At 63.3% G+C, this 27,589-nt stretch overlaps 2 protein-coding genes across 4 annotated transcripts in view; both read right to left on the minus strand.

The window, feature by feature from the left end:
• Positions 1–306: 306 nt before the first annotated feature.
• RPS26 (ribosomal protein S26) lies at positions 307–2,309 on the minus strand. The gene is made up of 4 exons (XM_040577822.1): positions 2,027–2,309; positions 1,056–1,233; positions 481–611; positions 307–399 (listed from the first exon to the last, which is right to left on the minus strand). Exons 1-4 carry the CDS (start codon positions 2,027–2,029, stop codon positions 364–366), a joined length of 348 nt encoding a protein of 115 aa, XP_040433756.1. The 5' UTR covers positions 2,030–2,309; the 3' UTR covers positions 307–363.
• A 4,111-nt stretch (positions 2,310–6,420) lies between these two features.
• The window catches only part of IKZF4 (IKAROS family zinc finger 4), a 35,696-nt gene continuing 14,527 nt past the window's right edge, over positions 6,421–27,589 (minus strand). For 2 of the 3 annotated variants that reach the window (XM_040618593.1, XM_040618591.1), the window contains 5 exons: positions 22,317–22,577; positions 21,056–21,223; positions 9,946–10,095; positions 8,894–9,025; positions 6,421–7,200 (listed from right to left, as the gene is read on the minus strand). In XM_040618593.1, coding sequence (XP_040474527.1) covers positions 6,473–7,200; positions 8,894–9,025; positions 9,946–10,095; positions 21,056–21,223; positions 22,317–22,577 — 1,439 coding nt within the window. In that variant the 3' untranslated portion in view covers positions 6,421–6,472. Of the gene's footprint in view, positions 7,201–8,893; positions 9,026–9,945; positions 10,096–21,055; positions 21,224–22,316; positions 22,578–22,688; positions 23,097–27,589 lie in introns of those variants that run through there. The other variant, XM_040618594.1, reaches the window with a different exon arrangement.

Consider the following 27,589-nt stretch of genomic DNA (forward strand, 5'->3'; position numbering starts at 1 on the left):
AGGGGTCCAGTGGCAGCTCTAAGCGCCCCCCAGGTAAGGGGGTACTCCTCCCTGGGGCACAGCACCAGCCCCCTCCTGCAGGCCCCCCACCCCCAAGGCTGGGACAGGCTTTTGGGCATCCCTGTCCCCCAAAACACAACCCCCCCCCACCCCCCCAAGACAGGGCTCCTCCCCCGTGGGGTGGGCAGCAGCCTCCCCCAGTCTGGAGAATGGTGGGAGCCCCCCCAGCAAGCCCTTAACACTCCCCATGGCCCCAGAGCGACGCACCCCACCCCCCGCAGCCCCCCCAGAAGGACAGAGCCAGGCTCGGTGCAGGGTCCTTTATTCACTCTGTGCTGGGGGGCACGGTCAGCCGGGGTCTCCTCACATGGGTTTGGGGGGGGGCCGGGGCGCAGCACCCTGCAGGGGGGGAAGCAGAGACTCAGCCAGAGCTGGGGGGCATGCCCCCCCAAGCCCCCAGCCCCCTCCCCCCATACATACAGCCGGTCTGAAGCGCGGTGGGGGGGTCCGGTCCTTGCGTGCCTCCCGCGAGCGGTTCCGCACCACCTTGCTGTGGATGGCGCAGCTGACGCAGTAGTGCAGCTTCACGTACAGCTTGGGCAGGACATAGGCTGGGGGGGGGGGGGGGGGGGGTGTACGTGGGGGGGTGGATGTCAGCATAGCCCCCAGCCCACCCATAATACCCGAGGGCACAGCCCTCCCCGTTTAGGTGGTGGGGGGAGAGGGGTCAGCACCATTATGGAGGGCACAGAGGTGCCCAAAGGCCCCTGTGGGGCACTGAGGGGGGGCATCAGGGGGTGTTGGGGGGAGGTTGGGGGGGGTCAGGGGTGCTGCGGGGAGGTTGGGGGGATTCGGGAGGGGTGGGGGTCAGGGGTGCTGCGGGGAGGTTGTGGAGGCCCTGTGAGGGGGCTTGGGGGGAGAGGTGTCAGCGAGTGCTTAAGGGCCCTGGGGGGGTCAGGTGTGCTGGCAGGGGGTCTGGGATGCTAGGGGGAGGTTGTGGGGGTCAGGGGGTGCAGTGGGGCCCCCAAGCGCATCTCCCCCCCCCATGCCCTTACAGTCGAAGACGCTGGCCTCCGAGATGTCCCTGACGGCTGCGGCCTCCACAATGTTCCTGATGACAAATTTCTTGATGGCCTTGTCCTTGGGGACGCAGCGGGCGCAGTTGGTGCAGCGGATGGGCTGGACATGGCCGCGGCCCTTCTTGGCCCGCCCGTTGTTCCTCCTCTTCTTCGTCTGGGGGAAGGGGGGCAAAAGGATGAACCCCAGTCCCCCTGCCCACCCCGCCAGCACCGCTGGGAATGGGCCCCCCCCCCACCCCCTGTGGGTCACTCCCCCCAGGGTCACTGCAGGGCTGGCACAAGCCTTGGCAGCCCCTGCGAGCCCCTCCAGGCCCACAGCACCCCCCGACCCCCCAGGGCGCACCCAACGTCCCCACTGCACCCTCTGACCCCCCCAGGGCGCCTCCAGCCTCCCCCCCCCACCCCAGGGAGCCCCCAACCTCTCCACTGCACCCCCCGACCCCCATACAGCATCCCTGACCCCCTCCCCCACTGCACCCCCCGACCTCCTCTGGACGTCCCCAGCTGCCCCACCGCACCTCCCGACCCCCACAACCTCCCCCCAGCACCTGTGACCCCCCCCAGGCGCCCCCCCCCCGCTGGCCTGACCCCACCCCCAGGGCCTTCACAGCATCCCCCGACGGCCCACATCCGCCAAGCCCCCTCACAGGGCCCCCACAACCTCCCCCCAGCACTCCTGCCCCCCCCCCGGCTCCCCACAACCTTCCCCCAGCCCCCCCCCGAGCCCCACAAGCCCCCCTCCGCCGCCCCCTGCCCCCCCCCCCCCTCAGCACTCCACATGGGCCCCGGGGCCGCCCCACGGCCTCCCGGCGCATCCCCCGGGTCCCCCCTCGGCGTCCCCCGCCCCGTACGGGCCCCATGGCCTCATGCGGCCCCCACAGGACATCCCAGAGCCCCCCAGAGCCCCCAGGCCCCCCCTCAGGCCCCCCCGGCCGCGCCGCGCTCACCATCTCGCTGCCGGGGCGGCGGAAGAGGGCCCGGCCACGCGCCGCCGCCCTTATATAAGATCCCTCCGCCCCGGATCGGCTCCGCCGCCGCCCGCGGCCCCCACGACCCCGCTCAGCCCCCTCCTCCTCCTCGCACAGGTCCCTCCGGGGGATTCGGGGGGGGGTCGGGGGTCGGGTGTCGCAGAGGTGGTGCGGGGTGGGCGGTGGTGGGGAGGGACTATTTTTCCTCCTGGCCGCGGCGGAGGGATCCGGCGCTACGCGCGGTGTGAGGAAGCTCCCGCGTGCGCCCGCCCGCCCGCCCGCGCGCGCCTTGCGGCGTGTGTCGTCATCGCGCCCGCGCGCGCCGCGGGGGCCGCTGGGAGATGTAGTTGGGGGGGCGGGGCCTGGTTGATCGTGTCTCCCCCCACCCCCCACCCCCCCCCGCGATCGTGGGGGGCCCCCCCGTGTCCCGCCCGCTGTGGGGGTCCCCCGTGAGTGTGTGTCCCCCCCCAGAGGGGGTCCCCGGTGTCCTGCACCACCCCCCCCCCCCCAATTCTGGCTCTGGGGGCCCCCCCGCTGTCACCCTGCCCCCACCCCCGTGTTCAAGGGGGTCCCCAAGGGTATCCCCCCTCCTCCAGACCCCCAGAGGGGACCCCCAAAGTTCCCCCTCCAGCCCCCGGGGGCCCCACCGCCATCCTGCCCCCTTACACTCATGGGGGGGGGCCCAAGTGTCCGTCCCCCCCCCCAAAGACCCAGAGGGGACCCCCAGTGTCCCCCCCATCCCCGGGGACCCCCAGTGTCCTGCCCCCCCAAATTTTGGACCCCCACCATCATCCTGCCCCTCCCAGTGCTCGGGGGTCCCCTGAAATGTCTCCCCCAACCCCCTAGAAGGGACCCCCAATGTCCTTCCCCCACCCCCCTGGGGGTGCCCCCCCAAATTTCCCACTCATTGTTGGGGTCCCCAAGTGTGTGCGTGCCCCCAAAGCCCCCGGAGGAGACCCCAGTGTCCTGCCCCCCTTCATTCTGGGGGCCCCACTATCATCCTGCCCCCCCCCCCCCATGCTCACAGGGGACCCCCAAGTGTCCCACACTGATGGGGGTCCCCAAACGCACCCCCCCAACACGTAAAGGGCCCCCCCAGTGCCTCCCCTCACCCTTGGGGGACCCCCAATGCCCTGCGCCCCCCCCCCCAATCATGGGGGGGTCCCCCCAAGTGTCCCACCCACTACAGGGCTCCCCATGTCCCCCCCCAACCCTTAGACCCGACCCCCAATGCTTCCCCCCACCCTTGGGGGACCCCCCAGTGCCCCCCTCCACGCTCATGGCGGGGGGGGGGGTCCCCAAGTGTCCCACCCACTACAGGGCTCCCCAAGTCCCCCCCCCCAACCCCTAGAGCAGACCCCCAATGCCTCCCCCCACCCTTGGGGAACCCCCCAGTGCCCCCCTCCACACTCATGGGGGGGGGGGGAGGGTCCCCAAGTGTCCCACCCACTACAGGGCTCCCCAAGTGTCCCCCCCCCCCCAACCCCTAGAGCAGACCCCCAATGCCTCCCCCCACCCTTGGGGGACCCCCCAGTGCCCCCCTCCACGCTCATGGGGGGGGTCCCCAAGTGTCCCACCCACTACAGGGCTCCCCAAGTCCCCCCAACCCCTAGAGCGGACCCCCAATGCCTCCCCCCACCCTTGGGGGACCCCCCAGTGCCCCCCTCCACGCTCATGTTGGGGGGGGGGTCCCCAAGTGTCCCACCCACTACCGGGCTCCCCAAGTCCCCCCCCCCCCAACCCCTAGAGCGGACCCCCAATGCCTCCCCCACCCCTAGGGGACACCCAGTGCCCCCCCAGCCCCTGCAAAGAGAAGCCCCTCCACCCCCCCCAGCCCCCCACCCCCAAGAAGGGAAACTTGGGGGGGGGGGGGGGGCGTTAAATTACTCCGGTTTATTTATAACAGACCTTCAGCCAGTACAGTACAAAACTTACAGTAGTAGATCTCGTTACACAAATAGGTAATTACAATATCTTACAGATACAAAAGCTCCTGCGGTCACGGGGGGGGGGGGGGGGGGGGAGGGGCTGGGGGGGAGGGGGCGTAAGGGGGGGGGCTTGGGGGGTGTTTTTTTATCCAAAAGCGAGTCTAACCTCACAAAAAAGGGAAAAAAAACCCAAAGACGACAGCAAATCCATTAACGATATACAAATGAAAACTCGTTAGAAAGGAAAAAGGGGGGGGGTGGGGGGAGTGGGGGGGGGGCGGGGGTGGGGGTGGGGGCTGGGGTATTGCACATCATCGTTTGTTCTTCATACATCTGATTAAAAAATATAGATATTTACAGGAGTAAAGCGACCTGGAGTTTTACAAAATTCCTACATTTTTGTTTTAGACTCTTTAACAGGAGAAAGAAAAAAAGAGACGGGGGGGTGGGGGTAGGGGTGGGGGTGGGGGAAATAATTAAAAAACCAAAATATCATAAAACCCCCAAAAAACCACCAACGACCTAAAAGTGGCCAAAAACGGCGGCGCTGGCGTTTCGGGGCGTAAAAACCCATTTTTGGATTTTTGGTGCTGGAGTCAGTGGGGGGTCGGGGGGGGGGGGGGGGCGGTTCCGGATCATCGTGCTGGCCAAGAAGGGGCGAGCGGACCCCCGCGCTGAGCCCCGGCCGTGCTGTCCCCCTCCCCTCCGGCCACGCAGAACCCGAAAAAAGCCAGAAAAAAAAAATTGTAAAAATTTAAAAATTACAATTATAGATAATAAGCAAAGAAAATGGGAAATAGGGGCAACGGGTGTTGCCGCCGCGTGAGGTGGTTGTGTTTGTGTCCGTAGAAAAAGGAACAGCCTTTGGTTTCAACCTCAGGAGCCCGGGGGGGCGGGGGGGGGGGGGGGGGGGCTGCTGAGGGGCATTTTATGCATCCTGGGCCGGGGGAGGAAGCGGGGACCCCTCCCCCAGGCTGGGGGGGGGCTGCAGCCGGGGGTCCCGGGAGCGGCCGGTGTCACCGCGGCCCCCGCCGGGGATGGGCGTTGGGGTCGCGCGGTAGTTTTTGGTTATCTGTTGCCCCCCCACCCCTGGCCCTGCTACGTCCCTCTTGGGGGGGGGTCCTGTCCTGGGGGAGGGGGGGGGGGGCGCTTCTTGAGGGGGGGGGTCTGGCTCTGGACCCCCCCCCCTTGTGATGGGGAGCCCCTTCCCTTGGTGTCTCTCCCCCCAAAACCATCCCGGCAATGTGTCCCCCAGAGCCCATTCCTGGGGGAAGGGGCTTGGGAGGGGGTTGCTGGATGCAGAGCCCCCCCCCCGCCACCCTCAACCCCCTCCCCCTCCCGGGGGGTGTCGCCGGCCTTTGGGGTGCCGCTGCGGGACCAGGAATGACACCGGAGCGCGGGGAGACCCCTGATCCCCGGGAAGGCTTTGGGGGCAGAGGGGGTGGGGGTGGGGTGGGGGTGGGGGGGCCCGATCTGGGTCCCCAGCACCGGTGGGCAGCGTGGGGGGGGGGTCACCCCCGCAGCAGAGCGGGTAGGAGATACTGGCCTGTGCCGAGGAGGAGGAGGAGGAAGATTCCAGAAGGAGGATGGAGCCTGGCTCCCCTTTCCTTCATTTCAGGGGAGCGCTGCGGACCCCCAGCGCCGCCCCCCACCCCGCCCCCCCCCAGCGCCCACCGTCCCCGGGGGCTTCAAACGCTGGCACAACCAGCACCGCGGGGACGGGGATGGGGGGGGGGGGTCCTGCCTTACGCTCCCTGTATTGAATTAAACTCATTAAAGCTCGGGGCGCAGCGGCCCCCCCCGCCGGGCAGGGGGTCCCGCGGGCAAGTTGGGGGGGGGGGTCCCGTGGGATTTTAGCACCTAATCTGAGGTTGGCTTCGCCCGAGAGCGGAACCACCAAGGAAAGGGCTCGGAGAGCCGAGCGGGGACGGGGACGGGGACGGGGGGGCGGGGGGGATGGGGAGCGGGGGGACAGTCTCCAAAATTCAAGCGAGACTCAGGGTGGGGGGTGGGTATGGAGGGGAGGAACCCCCCCCCCCCAAAAAAAAAAGTTATCAAAAGAGAAACTGAAAAGCTCAATAAATAATGGAGGGAGGTGAGAGGTGGGGGGGGGGTGGGGGTGGGGGGTGGAAAGCACAAAAAAGTCCGTTAATATTTAAATAACTCCATTTATAAAAAGGCAAATTGTTAAGAGCTCCCCCTCGCTGGGTTGGTGTGTTTTTTTTTTTTGTTTTTTTTTTTTTTTTTCTTTTTAAGTTCTTGATAATTTTTTTTTTTTTAAATATTTTTCTTTTGTAGCCAAAGTCAGTGCAAAGGAGTATAAAAGAAAAAAAAAAAAAAAAAAAAAACAACAACTAAAAAAACCAACAAACCAACAGTTCCATGCCCTAAGGGGTAGAGGGTCTGAGCTAGAGGGGGGGGGGTGGGGTGGGGTGGGGTGGGGGGGATGGGGTGGGGGAGGGGAGGGATGGGTTGGGGGGGGGGGGAGGGGGTAAATTTAGCCGACTTTATGCTCGCCCCGCACGATGTGGGAGGAGAACTCGTACCGGTCCTGGCTGTGGTAGCCACAGATGTTGCACTCGAAAGGGTCTCTGAAGCCGTGGCAGCCCATGTGGATGGTGAACATGACGTGGTCCAAGAACAGGATGCGGCAATGCTCGCACCTGAACGCCCGGATCTGCTCCCCCTCCTCATTGACCACCCGCAGGGTTTCTTTGGCGGAGCTGGGGGTAGAACGGGAAGCCGGGGGTCCCTCCGGCACTTTGGGGTCCTCTTTGGCGTAGGCTGGGCTCTGGCGGCTGCTGGCGCAGCTCCCCGCCGTCGGCAGCTGCGAACTCCGTTCTTCGTGGTTGCTTTCCGTGTCCGTCGAGTCCTGGCAGCCGTTGGTGGGCGAAACGCCCGGTTCCCGGCTCCGGTAGACCACCTGTACCCCATCCGGTACATCCTCGTGCCCCTCGGTGGCTTCCCGGTTTCCCGGCAGCTCCAGCCGACCCGGGAGCGGCTGGATCTGGGTGTAGACGGAGCTGATGACGGGGGTGACCTCCGAGATGCAGTTTGTGGGGGGCAGGCGGAGGGGGCGAAGGTGCTCGCCCCCCATCAGCGACAGGGAGCTGCCGTAGGAGGGGTCCAGGGGGTGGTGGGCTGAGACCATCTCCACGTCCTTCTCGAAGCCGGAGTTCACGTCGAAGGGCAGGTCCGAGAGGGTGAATCGCATCTGCTTCTCGCCTGCGGCAAAGGGAGAGCGGCGTCAAAGGGGCTGGGGGGGGGTTGGGGTTCACCCCCCCCTCCCCCACACCCCCAATATCCCCCGGCACCGCGTGCGAGCCCCGTGCCATGCCGGGACCTTGGGGATGAAAGGCGCTGTGCCAACACCGACCAGTATCCCCATCGTGGGACCGTGGGGACGAAAGGCGCTGTGCCAGCACTGACCAGTATCCCCATCGTGGGACTGTGGGGACAAAAGGCGCTGTGCCAGCACCAGCCACATGTCCCCGTGACAGGACCATGGGGATGAAAGGCGCTGTGCCAGCACCCACCAGTGTCCCCATCCTGGGACCGTGGGGCCGAAAGGCGCTGTGCCAGCACCAGCCAGTGTCCCCATCGTGGGACCATGGGGATGAAAGGCGCTGTGCCAACACCGACCAGTGTCCCCATCGTGGGACCGTGGGGACGAAAGGCGCTGTGCCAACACCAGCCACATGTCCTCGTGCCAGGACCATGGGGATGAAAGGTGCTGTGCCAGCACCCACCAGTGTCCCCATCCCAGGACTGTGGGGACAGAAGGCGCTGTGCCAGCACCAGCTGCATGTCCCCATCCTGCCCCGGGACTGTGGGGACAAAAGATGCTGTGCCAGCACCAACCGTGTGTCCCCATGCTGGGACCGTGGGGACAAAAGGCGCTGTGCCAGCACCAGCCAGTGTCCCCATCCTGGGACCATGGGGATGAAAAGTGCTGTGCCAGCACCAACCGTGTGTCCCCATGCTGGGACCGTGGGGACAAAAGGCGCTGTGCCAACACCAGCCAGTGTCCCCATGCTGGGACCATGAGGACAGAAGGCGCTGTGCCAACACCAGCCAGTGTCCCCATCCCACCTCGGGACTGTGGGGACAAAAGATACTGTGCCAGCACCAGCCACGTGTCCCTGTGCTGGGACCGTGGGGACAAAAGGCGCTGTGCCAGCACCAGCCAGTGTCCCCATCGTGGGACCATGGGGACAAAAGGCGCTGTGCCAGCACCAACCAGTGTCCCCATGCTGGGACCATGAGGACAGAAGGTGCTGTGCCAGCACCAGCCAGTGTCCCCATCGTGGGACCATGGGGATGAAAGGCGCTGTGCCAGCACCAACCAGTGTCCCCATCCCACCTCGGGACTGTGGGGAAGATACTGTGCCAGCACCAGCCACGTGTCCCTGTGCTGGGACCGTGGGGACAAAAGGCGCTGTGCCAGCACCAACCAGTGTCCCCATTGTGGGACCATGGGGATGAAAGGCGCTGTGCCAGCACCAACCGTGTGTCCCCATGCTGGGACCATGAGGACAGAAGGCGCTGTGCCAGCACCAACCAGTGTCCCCATTGTGGGACCATGGGGATGAAAGGCGCTGTGCCAGCACCAACCAGTGTCCCCATCGCATCCCAGGACCGTGGGGACAAAAGGCGCTGTGCCAGCACCAACCAGTGTCCCCATGCTGGGACCATGAGGACAGAAGGCGCTGTGCCAGCACCAGCCAGCGTCCCCATCGTGGGACCGTGGGGCCGAAAGGCGCTGTGCCAGCACCAGCCATGTGCCCAAGTGCAGAGTCTCCACTCCCAGGCGGGGTGCTTGGGGGGGGGGTGGTGGGTCTGGCTGGACCCTGGCACCCCGCTCCAGCACCCAGGGGTCCCCCTGTCCCCGGGATCAAGGGTGGGGAGAGCCCCTTACCCACGAATTTCTGAGGTGTCGAGCGTTTCCGTTTGGTCAGGCTGTTGGCCAGCCGGTCGATGAACGCCGGCCGCTCGGCCGGGGGGTGCAGCAGGGACTCCGGCACTATCTCCAGGTCTCGCATCTCCTCACCTGGCAAGACAAGGGGGAGAGCCGGTTGAGCCGGTGCCCACGGGACGGGCACGGTTACCCAGGCCGGACCCTCCGCCGCCAGCGCTCCGGCCACGCCGTTCCCTGCCCTAACTGGGACGCACCTACGGAAATTTCCCGATCCACCTGCTCAGGGCCCAGCGCTTCCCCCGTCGGAGACTCGGGTCACGGGGGAGCACCGGCAGCCGGGTCGCCTCCCGTCTTCAGCGAGCTGGGCCCGTTCCTGCCGCTTTTGGGGAAGAGGAGCCGGCTTCAACGGATCGAAGTGTCCTCCTGCCGGCTCCCGACCCCGGCTGGGCGAGATCTGCCCCATGGCGCTGCCGGCGAGGGCAGCTCCGCCATTCCCTATGGATCCGCCGGTTAAAGCCGCCGGGTGGCCTTCACCGGTGAAGCCCACCGGGGCCAGATCCTGCTCCAAGGGGGTGAGGAGCTGGGAAGGCGCCGGTTTCGGTTCTTTCACAGCAGGGGGGGGAGCCACGTGCGCCCGTTGCGGACCCCCACCCGCAGGGGTCCATCCCCCGCCGTCCCGTCCCTTCTGGGCAACCTGTTGGTAGTTCTGGCGCTAGAAAATAGGGCCCAGGGGCGCGTTTTGGTCCGGGGGGCTTATGCCATTTGGCTGGTGGTGTGGGGGGAGGACCCGGGGAGCCAACACCGAGCACCCGCGGGGAGCTGCGGCGTGAACCAGCGCAGCGCCTTTCATCCCACCCCCGCCGCGGCACGGCGAGCCCCCCGCGCAGCACCCCCCTTTTTTGTAACGGGAAAAGCATCCCCAACGCTCAACCCCGTCAAGCACAGACGGGGGGGCGGACGGTGACCCCGCATCCCCCCCCTCCATTTCCCACCTCGCCACGGCGCCGGAGCCGGGGGGCACAGCAGGGCTCCGGCCGCCCCACGGCACTGACCTTGCTGGCCGGCCAGCGCTTGCGGTTCAGTGTTCAGACTCTGCAGGTAGTTGTGGCACCGCTCCTTGTGCTCCTCCAGCGTGCTCTGCTGCTTGTAGCTGCGGCCGCAGTAGTTGCACTTGTAGGGTTTGCCGACGGTGGGGGAGGAAACTGCGAAAAATCCAAGGAAAGCAGAAGTTGTGAGAACGGACACGGCACCCACGCCGAAGAGCCCACGGAAGAGGCGGACACGGGCCAAGCTGCAAGGAAAAGGGGCAGGGATCGACCCTGGCCAGCAGTCCACCCCCCCCCTCCAGCCCCATCGCCGGTGAGATGTCAGAGCTGCAACCTGCCCCCCCAGCATCGCCACCCCCCCCCCCCCCGGCAGCACCAGCGTTTGCCTCCTCGGAGATGGAGAGTGGTGGGAGAAGGGTGGGCTGCACCCGCGCTGCGATAGCTGGGGGGCTACACCCATAAATCAGGATTTGGCCAAATACCAAAACCAAAATGCCTCTGGTGCTCTGCTCCCGAGACACCATGGGTGCACCCCCCCGGGTAAAACCTCCTCCGGGAAGCCCTGACCCCAAAGGCAAGATTTATGGAGGGGGGGTGGGGGGCAGCAGGACCCCTGCATTTTTAACCATTTCCAAGCGTTTCTTCACCATCCATCGGCCACATCCAGCGCTCAGCGCCGTAAGACACTCGCGAGATATTATCAGTCTCCTCTCTCCCTCGTTTTGTCACTCCTGAATGAAAATCCCCGTGGCCACCCGTTCGGCCTCGCTGGCCGGTGACACAGAAGGGGAGTGGGCGCTGGGTGCTGTTCGGCGGTGCCGTGCCGTTATCCATGTGCTGGAAGCGGCAGCCTACGGTAAAACCCCGGGATACCTCCCGAGGGAAGATGGTACCTCTGAACCGTGGGGATGGCACCTCTGAACCCCGGGGATGGTACCTCTGAACCCCAAGGATGGTACCTCTGAACCCCGGGATGGTACCTCTGAACCACGGGGATGGTACCTCTGAACCCCGGGATGGCACCTCTGAACCCCGGGGATGGTACCTCTGAACCCCAAGGATGGTACCTCTGAACCCCGGGATGGCACCTCTGAACCCCGGGATGGTACCTCTGAACCACGGGGATGGTACCTCTGAACCCCAAGGATGGTACCTCTGAACCCCAAGGATGGTACCTCTGAACCCCGGGGATGGTACCTCTGAACCCCAAGGATGGTACCTCTGAACCCCGGGATGGTACCTCTGAACCCCAAGGATGGTACCTCTGAACCCCAGGATGGTACCTCTGAACCCCAAGGATGGTACCTCTGAACCCCAAGGATGGTACCTCTGAACCCCAAGGATGGTACCTCTGAACCGCGGGGATGGTACCTCTGAACCCCGGGGATGGTACCTCTGAACCCCGGGGATGGTACCTCTGAACCCCAAGGATGGTACCTCTGAACCCCAGGATGGTACCTCTGAACCCCAAGGATGGTACCTCTGAACCCCAAGGATGGTACCTCTGAACCCCGGGGATGGTACCTCTGAACCCCAAGGATGGTACCTCTGAACCCCAGGATGGTACCTCTGAACCCCAAGGATGGTACCTGTGAACCCCAAGGATGGTACCTCTGAACCCCAAGGATGGTACCTCTGAACCCCGGGATGGTACCTCTGAACCCCAAGGATGGTACCTCTGAACCCCAAGGATGGTACCTCTGAACCCCGGGATGGTACCTCTGAACCCCGGGGATGGTACCTCTGAACCCCAAGGATGGTACCTCTGAACCCCGGGGATGGTACCTCTGAACCCCAAGGATGGTACCTCTGAACCCCAAGGATGGTACCTCTGAACCCCAAGGATGGTACCTCTGAACCCCGGGGATGGTACCTCTGAACCCCAAGGATGGTACCTCTGAACCCCGGGATGGTACCTCTGAACCCCGGGGATGGTACCTCTGAACCCCCAAGGATGGTACCTCTGAACCCCGGGATGGTACCTCTGAACCCCGGGGATGGTACCTCTGAACCCCAAGGATGGTACCTCTGAACCCCGGGGATGGTACCTCTGAACCCCAAGGATGGTACCTCTGAACCCCGGGGATGGTACCTCTGAACCCCGGGGATGGTACCTCTGAACCCCAAGGATGGTACCTCTGAACCCCGGGGATGGTACCTCTGAACCCCGGGGATGGTACCTCTGAACCCCGGGGATGGTACCTCTGAACCCCGGGATGGTACCTCTGAACCCCGGGGATGGTACCTCTGAACCCCGGGATGGTACCTCTGAACCCCGGGGATGGTACCTCTGAACCCCAAGGATGGTACCTCTGAACCCCAAGGATGGTACCTCTGAACCCCAAGGATGGTACCTCTGAACCCCGGGATGGTACCTCTGAACCCCAAGGATGGTACCTCTGAACCCCAAGGATGGTACCTCTGAACCCCGGGGATGGTACCTCTGAACCCCAAGGATGGTACCTCTGAACCCCGGGATGGTACCTCTGAACCCCAAGGATGGTACCTCTGAACCCCGGGGATGGTACCTCTGAACCCCAAGGATGGTACCTCTGAACCCCAAGGATGGTACCTCTGAACCCCGGGGATGGTACCTCTGAACCCCAAGGATGGTACCTGTGAACCCCAAGGATGGTACCTCTGAACCCCAAGGATGGTACCTCTGAACCCCGGGGATGGTACCTCTGAACCCCAAGGATGGTACCTCTGAACCCCGGGGATGGTACCTCTGAACCCCAAGGATGGTACCTCTGAACCCCGGGATGGTACCTCTGAACCCCAAGGATGGTACCTCTGAACCCCAAGGATGGTACCTCTGAACCCCGGGGATGGTACCTCTGAACCCCAAGGATGGTACCTCTGAACCCCGGGATGGTACCTCTGAACCCCAAGGATGGTACCTCTGAACCCCGGGGATGGTACCTCTGAACCCCAAGGATGGTACCTCTGAACCCCGGGGATGGTACCTCTGAACCCCAAGGATGGTACCTCTGAACCCCAAGGATGGTACCTCTGAACCCCGGGGATGGTACCTCTGAACCCCGGGATGGTACCTCTGAACCCCGGGATGGTGCCTCTGAACCTCGGGATGGTACCTGTGAACCCCGGGATGGTGCCTCTGAACCCCGGGATGGTACCTCTGAACCCCGGGGATGGTACCTCTGAACCCCGGCCCCCTGAACCTCTGGCCCCCACATCCCCCAGGCACTCGAGCAGGCTGGAGGTGGCAGCCCCCCGCGCTCCCCTCTCCCCAGCCGTCCTGAGCTCACCCCCTGAGGAACGACGGGACGCCAAGTGCCAGAGCTGCGGCCACGCTGCGGGGGGCTGCGGCCACCAAGCCAAGGCCAGGGGCTGTGGCACCCGGGTGAGCCCAAGGGCTGCCGTGCCCCCCCCCCCCCCCCAAGGGGCGCAGGCTGGGTTCGGCGGCACGACGGTGCCCAAAAACCAGCTGCTCTGCTGGGGGCCGGAGCCCATCGCCCTCTGCCCGGGGTGGCAGCCAGAGCCACGGCGACCAGAGCCACGGTGGCCAGAACCACGGCAGCCAGAGCCACGGCGGCCAGAGCCACAGCAACCAGAACCACGGCGGCCAGAGCCACGGTGGCCAGAGCCACAGCAGCCAGAGCCACGGCAACCAGAGCCATGGTGGCCAGAGCCACAGCAACCAGAACCACGGTGGCCAGAGCCACAGCAGCCAGAGCCATGGTGGCCAGAGCCACAACAGCCAAACCCACATCGACCAGAGCCACGTTGACCAGAGCCATGGCAGCCAAACCCATGGCAGCCAAAGTCACGGTGGCCAGAGCCACAACAGCCAGAGCCACGGCAGTGGAACCCACAGTGGCCAAACCCATGGCAGCCACAGCCGCGGTAACCAGAGCCACAGCAGCCAGAGCCATGACAGCCAGAACCACAGCGACCAGAGCCACGGTGGCCAAACCCATGGTGGCCAGAACCACAGCGACCAGAGCCACGGTGGCCAAACCCATGGTGGGTAGAGCCACCGTGGCCAAACCCACAGTGGCCAGAGCCACGGTGCAGCCAGAGCCACGGTGGCCAAACCCATGGTGGCCAGAGCCACAGCAGCCAAACCCACGGCGACCAGAGCCACAGCAGCCAGAGCCACGGCAGCAAAGTCCATGGGGGCCAGAGCCACGGCGCAGCCAGAGCCACGGTGGCCACCTGCACCCCACCCACCCAGTTGGGCTCTTTCTGGTCCTGTCAGTTTTGCGCTGGTTTTTTTTGGTTGTCGGGGTTTTTTTTTTCTCCAGTTTGTGGTTTAACCTTTAACTGCTTTCTAAAAAAACCCCATTTTCAGGTTGCCGGTGACTCCGCGCTTACCCCCCACCCCGGCTCCGGGGTTGAGCTGAGGCGTTCGGTGCTGCTGGGGCAGGGGGCCAGCACCTCTGGCTTCCACGCCCTGCCCCCAGCAGCGGTGGCCAGCACGGGGCCAGCTGTGGCCACATGTGCCCCACGCACCCCTGCCCGCCCCCAGCAGATTTTGGTGTCCGGGAGCCACCGTGGATTTCACCACGGAAGCTCCGGGTTGGAAATCCATCCGGAGAAGCCGGTGACAGGCGCGAATCCGTCCTCCCAGCCCTCCCCCGGCGGCAGCATTGTCACGGAACTGCTGGATATTGGGGTCCTCCAGCCCCACAGGAGGCGAGGAGACCGCTGGCCTCCGAGCGCAAACACAAAATTGTGCCCGAGGAATTTACTCCTCAAACCCGGGCTTGGGGGGGGTGTCCCCCCCTAACCAAAACCACCCCCCCAACCCCAACCCCCCTCCGCAAAGCTCTGCCGACGGCTGCCTTGGGATGGGGGATGCTTTGCCAAGCCCTGAAGATCCGCATGGATACCCCGGAGCCAACCTTCCAGCCTCAGCCTGTGATCCAGGGCTCCGGGGATGGGCAGCTGCTGGTGGCACTGGGGGGTGGTGGGACACGGAGGAGCCCAGTGGGACACGGAGGAGCCCGGGACACCGGGATGGCTCCCTGGGGACCGAGCTGTCCCCTCCCTGCACGATTCGGCCGCTGCCGGTGTTGAGGCTCCTCCGTGGCTCTGGTGATGCCGCAGCGGTGATGGCTGATCTGTGCCGGGCTCCCCCCGGGGTGGGGATGGGGTCTCACGGCGGCTGCAGGATGAGGAGGGGGGCTCCGTCCCATCCTGGGCTTTGCCTGGCGATCCGTCGCTTTTCCTTTACCTCCTTAGGTCCGTGCTTTGAAAATGTCACCACGGAGCCACCGACACCGTGTCTCAGGTGGGCTCGGGGCATCCAACGCGAGCGAGGGGCTTCCCGCAAGCCCCTCACTCTACTCGGGACCCCCAAATCCCTCACCCACACGATGCCCAAGGTGGGCGCTTCTGCTGGGTGCAGGAGCCCATCGCCGGACCCCAGCGGGAGAAGTTTCTCCTAATCTCCCCCCTCCCCCCCAAGCTCCAGGTTAGTTTATTTACCGGGCTGCGGAGCACCCAGGAGGGGGGGTCTCGGGGGGGCTTGCGGCTCCCCTCAGCTGTCCCGGGTGTGGGCTGCGGCTTCTGATCTATTTCAGAGCCAGGCAGCGTGTTTGATCTGGATTTTAATACTTCACTTTTTTTTTGGGCAGCGCATCTTCTGAGATGAAAGCTCAGCATCCCTCCTGGGGACGGCATGAAACGCACGTGGCTCGCGCGAAGGAAGCGGGGGGGGGGGAAGCCAAGCCCCCCCCCCCCGGCAGGACAACCGCTGGGCTTTCGCCTGTGAAATCCACATGAAACGCAGGGTTTTTTCTTAGTAATTAGCTCCCATAAAGAGTAATTTTTTTGTTTGATATGTTGTGATGGCTTGTCCCATTTCTGTGGCTCTTGATTGAAGGACTGGAGGCGATGTTTTCCGTGCCGGGGCGACGTCAGCGCGGTGGGGGCTCGGAGAGGGTGAAAAGACACAGCCCGGGGGGGGGGGATCTTGGCCAAAGAGTCCAGTAACAATCCTGCCCGGATGGTTTGGGGTCCCCCGAAGTGTGTTAATGAGGGGAAAGCCCCCAGGAGCAGGGTCTCGGCTCCAGAGACCCCGGAGCTGCAGCACATGCCCCTGGGCTGGGGTCTGCACGCCCGCCTGCACGGAGGAGCGAGCCAGCGTTCCCGGAATGGGGCTCGGCCATGTGGTACCCAAAATCCCAGCACGGATGGGACGGGGAGGGCTTCAAGAAAGCAAAAACCTGAGACCTTCCTAACGGGATTCTGCTTTGGATGCAACAAAGATGACTTTTTTCCAAAAATCCAGGAGCCATCCAGCTAAAGAACACCCGTCCCCTGCCCAAAAGCTGTTTTTTTCAAAATTCCAGGAGCCATTCAGCTCAAGAGCACCCGTCCCCTGCCCAAAATCCGCTTTTTTCCAAAAATCCAGAAGCCATCCAGCTCAAGAGCACCCGTCCCCTGCCCAAAAGCTGTTTTTCCCAAAAATGCAGGAGCCAGCCAGCTAAAGAACACCCGTCCCCTGCCCAAAAGCCATTTTTTCCAAAAATCCAGAAGCCATCTGGCTAAAGAGCACCCTTCCCCTGCCCAAAAGCTGTTTTTTTTCAAAAATCCAGGAACTGTCCAGCTAAAAAACACCCATCCCTTTCCCAAAAGCCATTTTTTCCAAAAATCCAGGAGCCATCTGGCTAAAGAGCACCCGTCCTCTGCCTAAAAGCCATTTTTTCCAAAATTCCAGGAGCCATCCAGCTAAAGAGCACCTGTCCCTTCCCCAAAAACATTTTTTTCCAAAAATCCAGGAGCCATCCAGCTCAAGAGCGCACATCCCCTGCCCAAAAGCCGGCGCTGATGGTCCCCTGGCAGGTGGTGGCCAGTGGCACCCTGGAAGGGGCAAGTTCAGCTGGTGGCACATGATGCCAAAGCGCGGTGACTCCTCTGCGGTGCTGGCCAAGATGGAGCGTGGGTTGGTGCGGCCGAGCTCGGAACAGTTGGGGGTGCACAGGAGGAAGATGGATGATGCTGGTGGCTCCAGACCCAGGATGATGCTGGTGGCTCCAGACCCAGGATGATGCTGGTGGCCCCAGACCCAGGATGACGCTGGTGGCCCCAGACCCAGGATGACGCTGGTGGCCCCAGACCCAGGATGATGCTGGTGGCCCCAGACCCAGGATGACGCTGGTGGCTCCAGACCCAGGATGACGCTGGTGGCCCCAGACCCAGGATGACGCTGGCGGCTCCAGACCCAGGATGACGTTGGTGGGTCCAGACCCAGGATGACGCTGGTGGCCCCAGACCCAGGATGACGCTGGCGGCTCCAGACCCAGGATGACGTTGGTGGGTCCAGGCCCAGGATGACGCTGGCGGCTCCAGACCCAGGATGACGCTGGCGACCCCAGACCCAGGATGACGCTGGCGGCTCCAGACCCAGGATGACGCTGGTGGCTCCAGACCCAGGATGACGTTGGTGGGTCCAGGCCCAGGATGACGCTGGCGGCTCCAGACCCAGGATGACGCTGGTGGGTCCAGACCCAGGATGACGTTGGTGGGTCCAGGCCCAGGATGACGCTGGTGGCTCCAGACCCAGGATGACGCTGGCGGCTCCAGACCCAGGATGACGCTGGCGGCTCCAGACCCAGGATGACGCTGGTGGCCCCAGACCCAGGATGACGCTGGTGGCTCCAGACCAAGGATGACGTTGGTGGCTCCAGACCCAGGATGACGCTGGTGGCTCCAGACCCAGGATGACGCTGGTGGCTCCAGACCCAGGATGACGCTGGCGGTTCCAGACCCAGGATGACGTTTGGTGGCTCCAGACCCAGGATGACGCTGGTGGCTCCAGACCCAGGATGACGCTGGCGGTACCAGACCCAGGATGACGTTTGGTGGCTCCAGACCCAGGATGACGCTGGTGGCTCCAGACCCAGGATGACGTTGGTGGCTCCAGACCCAGGATGACGCTGGCGGTTCCAGACCCAGGATGACGCTGGCGGCTCCAGACCCAGGATGATACTGGTGGCTCCAGACCCAGGATGACGCTGGTGGCTCCAGACCCAGGATGACACTGGTGGCTCCAGACCCAGGATGACGTTGGTGGCTCCAGGCCCAGGATGGCGCTGGTGGCTCCAGACCCAGGATGACGCTGGTGGCCCCAGACCCAGGATGACGCTGGTGGCTCCAGACCCAGGATGACGCTGGTGGCCCCAGACCCAGGATGACGCTGGTGGCCCCAGACCCAGGATGACGCTGGTGGTTCCTGACCCAGGATGACGCTGGTGGCCCCAGACCCAGGATAACGCTGGTGGCTCCAGACCCAGGATGACGCTGGTGGCTCCAGACCCAGGATGACGCTGGTGGCTCCAGACCCAGGATGACGCTGGTGGCTCCAGACCCAGGATGACGCTGGCGGCTCCAGACCCGGGATGACGTTTGGTGGCTCCAGACCCAGGATGACGCTGGTGGCTCCAGACCCAGGATGACGTTTGGTGGCTCCAGACCCAGGATGACGCTGGTGGCTCCAGACCCAGGATGACGTTTGGTGGCTCCAGACCCAGGATGACGCTGGTGGCTCCAGACCCAGGATGACGCTGGCGGCTCCAGACCCAGGATGACGCTGGCGGCTCCAGACCCAGGATGACGCTGGCGGTTCCTGACCCAGGATGATGTTTGGTGGCTCCAGACCCAGGATGACGCTGGTGGCTCCAGACTGAAGGACTCCTCGGGAGAGCTGGAGGCCTCCAGGCAGAGCCACTGTGACTCCGAGCAGCCGCTGCGGCGCGTCGGTGCTTCACGGGGAGCCCGGTTGTCACCATCCTCCTCGCCCTCCGCGCGGGGCGGGAGGAGATGCGCACACTCGGTGCTCCCCGAAGTTCATGCCGTGAAGGTTTTTGCTTCCAACTGCTGCCGTGTCGCTTCCCCCGCCGGCGGAGACGAGGGACAAGCAGGAGGAAAGGATTTCTTCGGCGATTCTCCCCGTTAACCGGCCAAGAAACGCCACCCGCTCCCACACTCCGGCCAGGCTGGAGAACCAGCCAAGCCACCCAAACAATTTTTACGCGGCGGAGCAGCTCCGTCCCCGAGCAGTGGAGACATCCCGAGACAAACAGTGATGGAAAAACTCCTGCAGCTCCACCCCCCCCCCCCCGACCCTGCGCAGGGCCCAGCAGCCCCAATTCCAGGCTCTGGGGGGGTCAAACCACCCGGATTCCCCTCTGGCATCTCCAGGAACATCTCAGATGGACACGTGGGAGGAGATACACTTCCCAAAACCAGGAAAGCGGGAAGAAACCCGGAGCATCGCATCCTCTGATGGAAAAGGGTAGAAAATAAAGGAAAATCGAGGGGCTTGGGGTAGGGGGCTCGGGGGGAGCGGGTTCCTGGGCTCCGGGGTCAGGCTGAGATGCCACCAGACCCACCAGGGGACTTGGAAGGTCACAGCCACAAGGTGCTCAAAACCACCGGCACGAACTTCAAAAGCCATCGCGGCGGCACCGCAACGCGCCGGGGAGGCAAATCAAAGGCAAAGGATGGCAAAGCGGGGGGTGGGGGTGGGGGGGGTGGGCGTAGGGCTGTGGCCCCCCGGGGAGCTGTGACATCACGGAAGCGGAGGGTGAAACCCCCTCCCCAAATGTCCTACGTCCAAGGGACGATGTGAAAAGCAACGCGGAAACCGAAGCCCTCGGCGCGCGGTGTCCCCGGGACGGGGCGCACGCAGGGTGGGACTTATAGCGCCTCGATTAAATCGATTAAATATTGATTTTGATAAGGAAGAGACGCGGTAAGTCCCGGGGATGCGGCGGCACGAAGCCCTGCGGGCAGCGCTCCGGCCAGCGGAGTTCCCGGAGCACAAACCAGGCGCGGAGCCGCCAGGGGATCCAGCGGTGATCGGTTGGGAGCTGGAGGTCGTCGCTTTTGGAAGCTGGGCTCACAGCCCTGGATTTTACCATCCAGGGTGGATTCCCTCCCGGCTTTGCCCATCCAGGATGGATTCCCTCCCGGCTTTGCCCACCCGGGGTGGATTCCCTCCTGGCTTTGCCCATCCAGGGTGGATTCCCTCCCGGCTTTGCCCACCCGGGGTGGATTCCCTACCTGGCTTTGCCCATCCAGGGTGGATTCCCTCCCGGCTTTGCCCACCCGGGGTGGATTCCCTACCTGGCTTTGCCCATCCAGGGTGGATTCCCTCCCGGCTTTGCCCATCCAGGGTGGATTCCCTCCCTGGATTTGCCCATCCAGGATGGATTCCCTCCCTGGATTTGCCCACCCGGGGTGGATTCCCTCCCTGGCTTTGCCCACCCGGGGTGGATTCCCTCCCGGCTTTGCCCATCCAGGGTGGATTCCCTCCCGGCTTTGCCCACCCGGGGTGGATTCCCTCCCTGGCTTTGCCCATCCAGGATGGATTCCCTCCCTGGATTTGCCCACCCGGGGTGGATTCCCTCCCTGGCTTTGCCCATCCAGGGTGGATTCCCTCCCTGGATTTGCCCATCCAGGATGGATTCCCTCCCTGGCTTTGCCCATCCAGGGTGGATTCCCTCCTGGCTTTGCCCATCCAGGGTGGATTCCCTCCCGACTTTGCCCACCCGGGGTGGATTCCATCCTTGGCTTTGCCCATCCAGGGTGGATTCCCTCCTGGCTTTGCCCATCCAGGGTGGATTCCCTCCCGGCTTTGCCCACCCGGGGTGGATTCCCTCCTTGGCTTTGCCCATCCAGGATGGATTCCCTCCCTGGATTTGCCCATCCAGGATGGATTCCCTCCCTGGATTTGCCCATCCGGGGTGGATTCCCTCCCGGCTTTGCCCCCCTGGGGTGGATTCCCTCCTGGCTTTGCCCATCCAGGGTGGATTCCCTCCTGGCTTTGCCCATCCAGGATGGATTCCCTCCCTGGATTTGCCCATCCAGGATGGATTCCCTCCCGGCTTTGCCCATCTGGGGTGGATTCCCTCCTTGGCTTTGCCCATCCAGGATGGATTCCCTCCCTGGATTTGCCCACCCGGGGTGGATTCCATCCTTGGATTTGCCCACCCGGGGTGGATTCCCTCCCGGCTTTGCCCACCCGGGGTGGATTCCATCCTTGGATTTGCCCACCTGGGGTGGATTTCATCCTTGGCTTTGCCCACCCAGGATGGATTCCCTCCCAGCTTTGCCCACCCGGGTGGATCGCCGCGGTACCCACCGGAGTGCGTGCGCAGGTGGCCGGTGAGCGCGTCCCTCCTGCGGCAGGCGTAGTTGCAGAAGGGGCACTTGAAGGGCTTCTCGCCCGAGTGCAGCTTGATGTGCCGCAGCAGGTTGCCCTTCTGGGTGAAGGAGGCTCCGCACTGGTTGCAGTGGAACGGTCGTTCTCCTGGAAAACCCGAGCGGCCACTGAAACGCCGCGAAAAAGCAGCTGCCGGGTCGGCAGAGGAACCGCGACGGCCCCGGCGATCGCAGGGGCAGCAGGTTGAGAGGGAAAGCTCCAGGTTTACTACCAGACGTAGGGCTCTAGAGGTGACCCCCAGGTTTACTACCAGATGTAGCACTCTAGATGTGACCCCCCAGGTTTACTCCAAACATAGTGCTCTGGAGGTGACCCCCAGGTTTACTATGAGACGTAGGGCTCTGGAGGTGACCCCCAGGTTTACTACCAGATGTAGGGCTCTAGAGGTGACCCCAGATTTACTACCAGATGTAGGGCTCTGGAAGTGACCTCCGGGTTTACTACCAGATGTAGGGCTCTAGAGGTGACCTCCGGGTTTACTACCAGATGTAGGGCTCTAGAGGTGACCCCCAGGTTTACTACCAGATGTAGGGCTCTGGAGGTGACCCCCAGGTTTACTACCAAACATAATGCTCTGGATGTGACCCCCAGGTTTGCTACAAGACATAGGGCTCTGGATGTGACCCCCAGGTTTACTATCAGTCGTAGGGCTCTGGATGTGACCCCCAGGTTTACTACCAGTCGTAGGGCTCTGGATGTGACCCCCAGGTTTACTACCAGTCGTAGGGCTCTGGATGTGACCCCCAGGTTTACTACCAGACGTAGGACTCTGGATGTGACCCCCAGGTTTACTACCAGACGTAGGGCTTTGGAGGTGACCCCCAGGTTTACTACCAGACGTAGGGCTCTGGATGTGACCCCCAGGTTTACTACCAGACGTAGGGCTTTGGAGGTGACCCCCAGGTTTACTACCAGACGTAGGGCTTTGGAGGTGACCCCCACCCTGGGGAGCTACCGACCTGCTGCAGGAGGCTGGACAGTGACCAGGACAGACCGTCCACATGTACCATCCTGCGCCTTCCCTCCGCAGCCCCTTCTGCCTGCGCCCGCACCCACCTCCCACGGCACCGGTGCCTACGGGCCAGCACCCACTCGCCACCCAGCTTCGGAAATTTCCTTCCCTCCCAGAAATTCGCATCCCACCCCCGGCAGCACCGCCGGCCCCGGGGCCGCCGCTCACCGGTGTGGCTGCGCTTGTGCACCATCAGCACGTTGGGGCCGATGCACACCATCCCGCAGATGTCGCATTTCAGCTTGCCGTTGGGCAACCGAATGCCCCCGGGCGAGTGCGGCTCCTGGCCCGTCCCATCGCAGTAGCCCAACGGTTCGGAAAGCGAGTCCTCCACGATCACGCTGTCCTCCTTCTCCAGCAGCCGGTCATCCTGGGAGAGCAGCCGGCTGGCTTCCTCATCGCTGTACATCTCCACCTTGATGGAGTTCGCTGCCGGGAGGCAGAAGGGAGAAGAAACAGTCAGCGGAGGAAAAAAAACCACCAAAAAAACCAAACCAACTCTTCAAGAAGTTGGGAGAGCGCCGCTTAGGCGAGACTTACTCCTAGAAGAAAGACCGTGACGCGTTAAGTGATCTGCTCGCAATGAACGGGCATCATCTTATCTCCTTGACTCAAGGAGGGAGATCCAACAGGGATCTGGTGAGGTTGGGGGCCGGGCGGCTTGTCCGCACCCCCAGGATCGCTGCTTTGCCTCCTGCCCTGCACGGTGGCCCAGTGCAGAAGGTGTTTAGTCCCCTGGATCCAAAGCAGAGGGTGAAAGAGAAGCCACTCGTGCTCGTGAAGCGCAGCAGGGGAGGCAGAACGCCCGGTTGTGATGCTGACCCAGAGAGAGCTCCACGTCCACCGGCACAAAGAGCCCAACTGGAGCCTCTCAGCCGGCTGGTGGATCTTGGTGGACCACGGGAGCCACGGCGTCACCCAAGTTTTCACCTCTGCTACAAGACCTGGGATCCACCAGGTATCTAAAGGCAGAAAAACCCTAGGGAAGAGGCCATGGACACCCCCTCCCCCCCCCCCAGGCACGCTGCCACCCCGGTGTGGCCGGGCTCCTGCCCCTTATTGTGGCGAAGGAGGGGCTGACCACGCAGGCAGCCCTGGGATGGCGTTTGGCCACGGAAAACCCCAAGGAAGTTTGTGTGAAACTCGGGAAGTGGATGCGAGTGATGCCAGGGACTTGGGGAGGTCCCAGAGCCGAGGGCTGGGGACCACCGGGATCGGCCGCCCCACGACGGTTCTGGCCAGGACCGGAGCAGAGAGCGGGCAGGAGCCAGAGGAGCCGCACTGGTGAAGCCCCCCGAAGCCGGCTGGTGGCAGGGGGTGGCAGGAGGGTCTCCCCGGCGCAGGGTGGGCGCTGTGCCGCAGTAAAACCCCCCAGGTTCCCCTCCCCGCTGCTCCCTTTCCTTCCTCCTGCAGCATCAGGAGCGGGCGGCTGGCGAAGGGATGCGCCAGCCCTGACCTACATTCCCGGCTGCTCTAATGATCTGTGGAATGCCACAAATCAAACACTCCCCGAGACAACGGCGACCGCTCTGCTCCGGCTGCTGCCAGCGAGCTGCAGCCCCGCGGGGAAACCTCTCCCTCTCCTCCCTCCGCTACCTTCTGCTGAGCTTGTCCACCCGGATCCTGCATGCTCCCTCCCTCTGCCGAGTGTCCGAGTGGTCACCCCACCTCGCGCCGCCAGCTGCACCCTCCGCTCGATGGAAAATCGAGGCTGGGACACCCTCGGCCGGGGTGAAAAGTCACCCGTTTGGAAAGTCGGTCTTGAAATGATCCAGTTGGAAAGTTTCCTCCCACTTTAAACCATCACCAGCAGCCGGGGGTGAGAGGGAATCCCCTGGGGATGCTCTCCAGCCGGGGACAGCACCTGCTACCTGCTCTGGAGGAAGGAGATGCTGGAGTAGAGGGTGATGCTGGAGTAAAAGGCGATGGTGGAGTAGAGGGCGATGGTGGAGTACAGGGTGATGCTGGAGTAGAGGGCGATGGTGGAGTACAGGGTGATGCTGGAGTAGAGGGTGATGCTGGAGTAGAGGGTGATGCTGGAGTAAAAGGTGATGCTGGAGTAGAGGGTGATGCTGGAGTAAAAGGTGATGCTGGAGTAAAAGGCGATGCTGGAGTAAAAGGCGATGGTGGAGTAGAAGGCGATGGTGGAGTAGAAGGCGATGGTGGAGTAAAATCGAATCCAGGTCACCCACATGGCAGCACAGCGAGGCCAAGGGCTTAAAGCAAATATTTACAGAATCCCTTCCAATATCAGATTCTTATTTTTTCCATTTAAAGCAGGAGGCTCTTCCCAATCCCTTAAGAGGGGAACTGTGGGGGCTGGAGGAACCGAACTTTGGAGATACACAAAGGAGACTCTGCCGCTGCCCGGGGGGTGGGAGATGGTGGATCCAAGGGAGACACACGTGAGAAGGGAGCGGGCTGAGCGCCGCCACACAGATCCCAGCAGCTCCCAGATCTGCCGCCGACTCGAGCCCGGGGGGCTCGTTCAGCTCCTTGTGAAAGCACCAACGCTCACCCCCATCCGGGGATGCCGACGGGCACGGCGCACCGGCCCAGGGCATTCCAGAAAATCCGTGGTAACGGCCCCGGGATCAAAGCATCCGGAGGATTTGACCTTTAAAAGCTTGGGGGGGCTTTAAGGGGGGGGGGGGGGGGAGGAGGGGGGCTCTGAACTTTCCCATCAGCTGAGGAAGGGGCGAGCCTTCCCGACGGGCGAGCGGGGAGGCTTTGGGGCGCTTACCGGGCAAGGAGGACGCCAGAGAGAGGAGACGGTGGCAGCAAGAATCCCAGCCCCGGGGAGGCCGGTGCCTCCCGCTCCCCCGGGAAGGGCGGACACGTGGCCCCCCCAAAAAGCCAGGCCTGGGGAGGAACCTCCTCTTCCTCGCCGCCTCCGACACGGGCGCCGGCGCTTGCCCGGAGCCAGGTACTGCTCTGCGAGCGGGGATTAACCCGGAGCAGCAGCATGGAATTGATTCATCCCAAACTGCGTGAGGTTTTATTGCCGGGTGAAGAGCCCAGGAATTCTGGCTCTCACCCGGCTCCATCCCTTCCCGGCGGACAATGCCGCCTTCCCAGCGAGGCTCCAGGCGACGTGAACGGCGCGGCCACCCAGCCTTGGCAAACGCAGCCGCTTCCCGGCTGTGTGCCGAGCCCGCGGCCAAAGCCACCGCTGCCTGCTGCAGACCGGGAGGGCACTCCGAACATGCCTGGGGGGCGGGGGGGGACACACAGAACTTGATTCAACATCTTGACCCCGGGGGGAGGGACACAGAATTTGATTTAACATCTTGGCCGGTGCCACCACGCTCCCCTGGGAGCATCCAGGAGATTTCCAGCTCCGTGCGGGAAGCCAGAAGCTCCTCTCGGTCTGCCTGGATGGGTTGTTTGCTGCACTTTTGATTTTCTGGTTGGGTTTTTTTCTCTTTTTTTTTTTCCTCTCCCACTCCCCTGGGGACTTTTTTTTTTTTCTTTTTTTTTTTTTTTTTCCTGGGCATAGAAGGGAGGCCAACTATTGTTCTGTAATTCCCTTTTCAGAACCAACGCAGCGCCTGGTCTCGCCGGAGCGAAGTCTCTGCTGGCAGAACAGGTTATATAATATTCTTGCTCCTCTGGGGCACGACGCTCGCTGGATGAACCAGCTGTGAAGTCAAGTCAGATCAGAAGCAATACCATCACTTGCATCCCGCCGGTAAAGGGGAAGGGATCGCGATTGTCCTTTCGCTCAGCCCACGTGCTCGATGCCTTTCGCTTCTGATCGAGCGAAAAAAGCTGCGGTACCTCTCAGAGCTGTCCTCCGCCAAAAAGCCCGAGGTTTCATTTCTTTGCAGAGCTTCTGAGCGTTTTCATTGGGCAAATGTAAAATAAATAGCAAGTAATCAAAGGAGAAAAAAAAAAAAAAAAAAAAAAACGCCGACAGAGCTAATTCATAACCTTACCGCTTCTGAAAGCGGCGTGGTTGGGAGTTATTTTATCCCGGTTCAGAAAGAGCAACCTTCAAACGCCAGGACCTACCCCGAGGTGCCCCAGCCACCGCGGGTAAATTACAGGGGGGTTACTCCGCTACGGAAAAGCCGTAAGTGATGGCACGCTGGGAGCGAGGGAAGGGCAGAGCCGCGCCGGCCGTTTCGGTGCCGGTTGAGTCAATCCGGTAGAGGCGGCCCAGCCGCCGGCGCCTGAACACTGAGAGCGCAACTCAGAGCGGGACTTGCCAACTTAGCTCGTACAACGGCACGTACAGCCCTCGGAAAGGTGACTGCTGCCCCGAGAAGGCTGCGACATAAACAGCGCTGCTGCAAGCGAGCCTGTACCGGCCGTGCCCAGCTCATCCAGAGCCGTGCTGAGCCCATCCAGAGCCGTGCTGAGCCCATCCAGAGCCGTGCTGAGCCCATCCAGAGCCGTGCTGAGCCCATCCAGAGCCGTGCTGAGTTCATCCAGAGCCGTGCCCAGCCCATCCAGAGCCGTGCTGAGCCCATCCAGAGCCGTGCTGAGCCCATCCAGAGCTGTGCCCAGCTCATCCAGAGCCGTGCCCAGCCCATCCAGAGCCGTGCACAGCCCATCCAGAGCCGTGCTGAGTTCATCCAGAGCCGTGCCCAGCCCATCCAGAGCCGTGCTGAGCCCATCCAGAGCCGTGCCCAGCTCATCCAGAGCCATGCCCAGCCCATCCAGAGCCGTGCCCAGCCCATCCAGGGCCGTGCCGAGGTCATCCAGGGCTGTGCCGAGCTCATCCAGGACCATACTGAGGTCATCCAGGGCCATGCCCAGTTCATCCAGGGCTGTGTTGAGCTCATCCAGAGCCGTGCTGAGCCCATCCAGAGCCGTGCTGAGCCCATCCAGAGCCGTGCCGAGCCCATCCAGAGCCATGCCGAGCCCATCCAGGGCCATGCCAAGGTCAGCCAGGGCCATATCGAGCTCAACCAGAGCCGTGCCGAGGTCATCCAGGGCCGTGCCGAGGTCATCCAGGGGCACGCCGAGCTCATCCAGGACCATACTGAGGTCATCCAGGGCCATGCCCAGCTCATTCAGGGCCACAAAGTCATCCAGGGCCATACCGAGCTCAACCAGAGCCGTGCTGAGCCCACCCAGGGCCATGCCCAGTTCATCCAGGGCTGTGTTGAGCTCATCCAGAGCCATGCCCAGTTCATCCAGAGCCATGCCGAGCTCTTCCAGGGCCATACTGAGCTCATCCAGGGCATGCCAAGCTCATCCAGAGCCATACCAAGCTCATGCAGGACCATACCCAGCTCATCTGGGGCCATCCTGGGCTCATCCAGGGCATGGCGAGCTCATGCAGGACCATGCCAAGGTCATCCAGGGCCATGCCGAGGTCATCCAGGGCCATGCCCAGCTCATCCAGGGCCATACTGGGCTCATCTCGGGCCATACTGGGCTCATCCTGGGCCATACTGGGCTCATCCCGGGCCGTGCCATTCCTCAGCACG

The sequence above is a fragment of the Falco naumanni genome, chromosome 20, assembly GCF_017639655.2.
Source record: "Falco naumanni isolate bFalNau1 chromosome 20, bFalNau1.pat, whole genome shotgun sequence".
NCBI classification, from domain to species: domain Eukaryota; kingdom Metazoa; phylum Chordata; class Aves; order Falconiformes; family Falconidae; genus Falco; species Falco naumanni.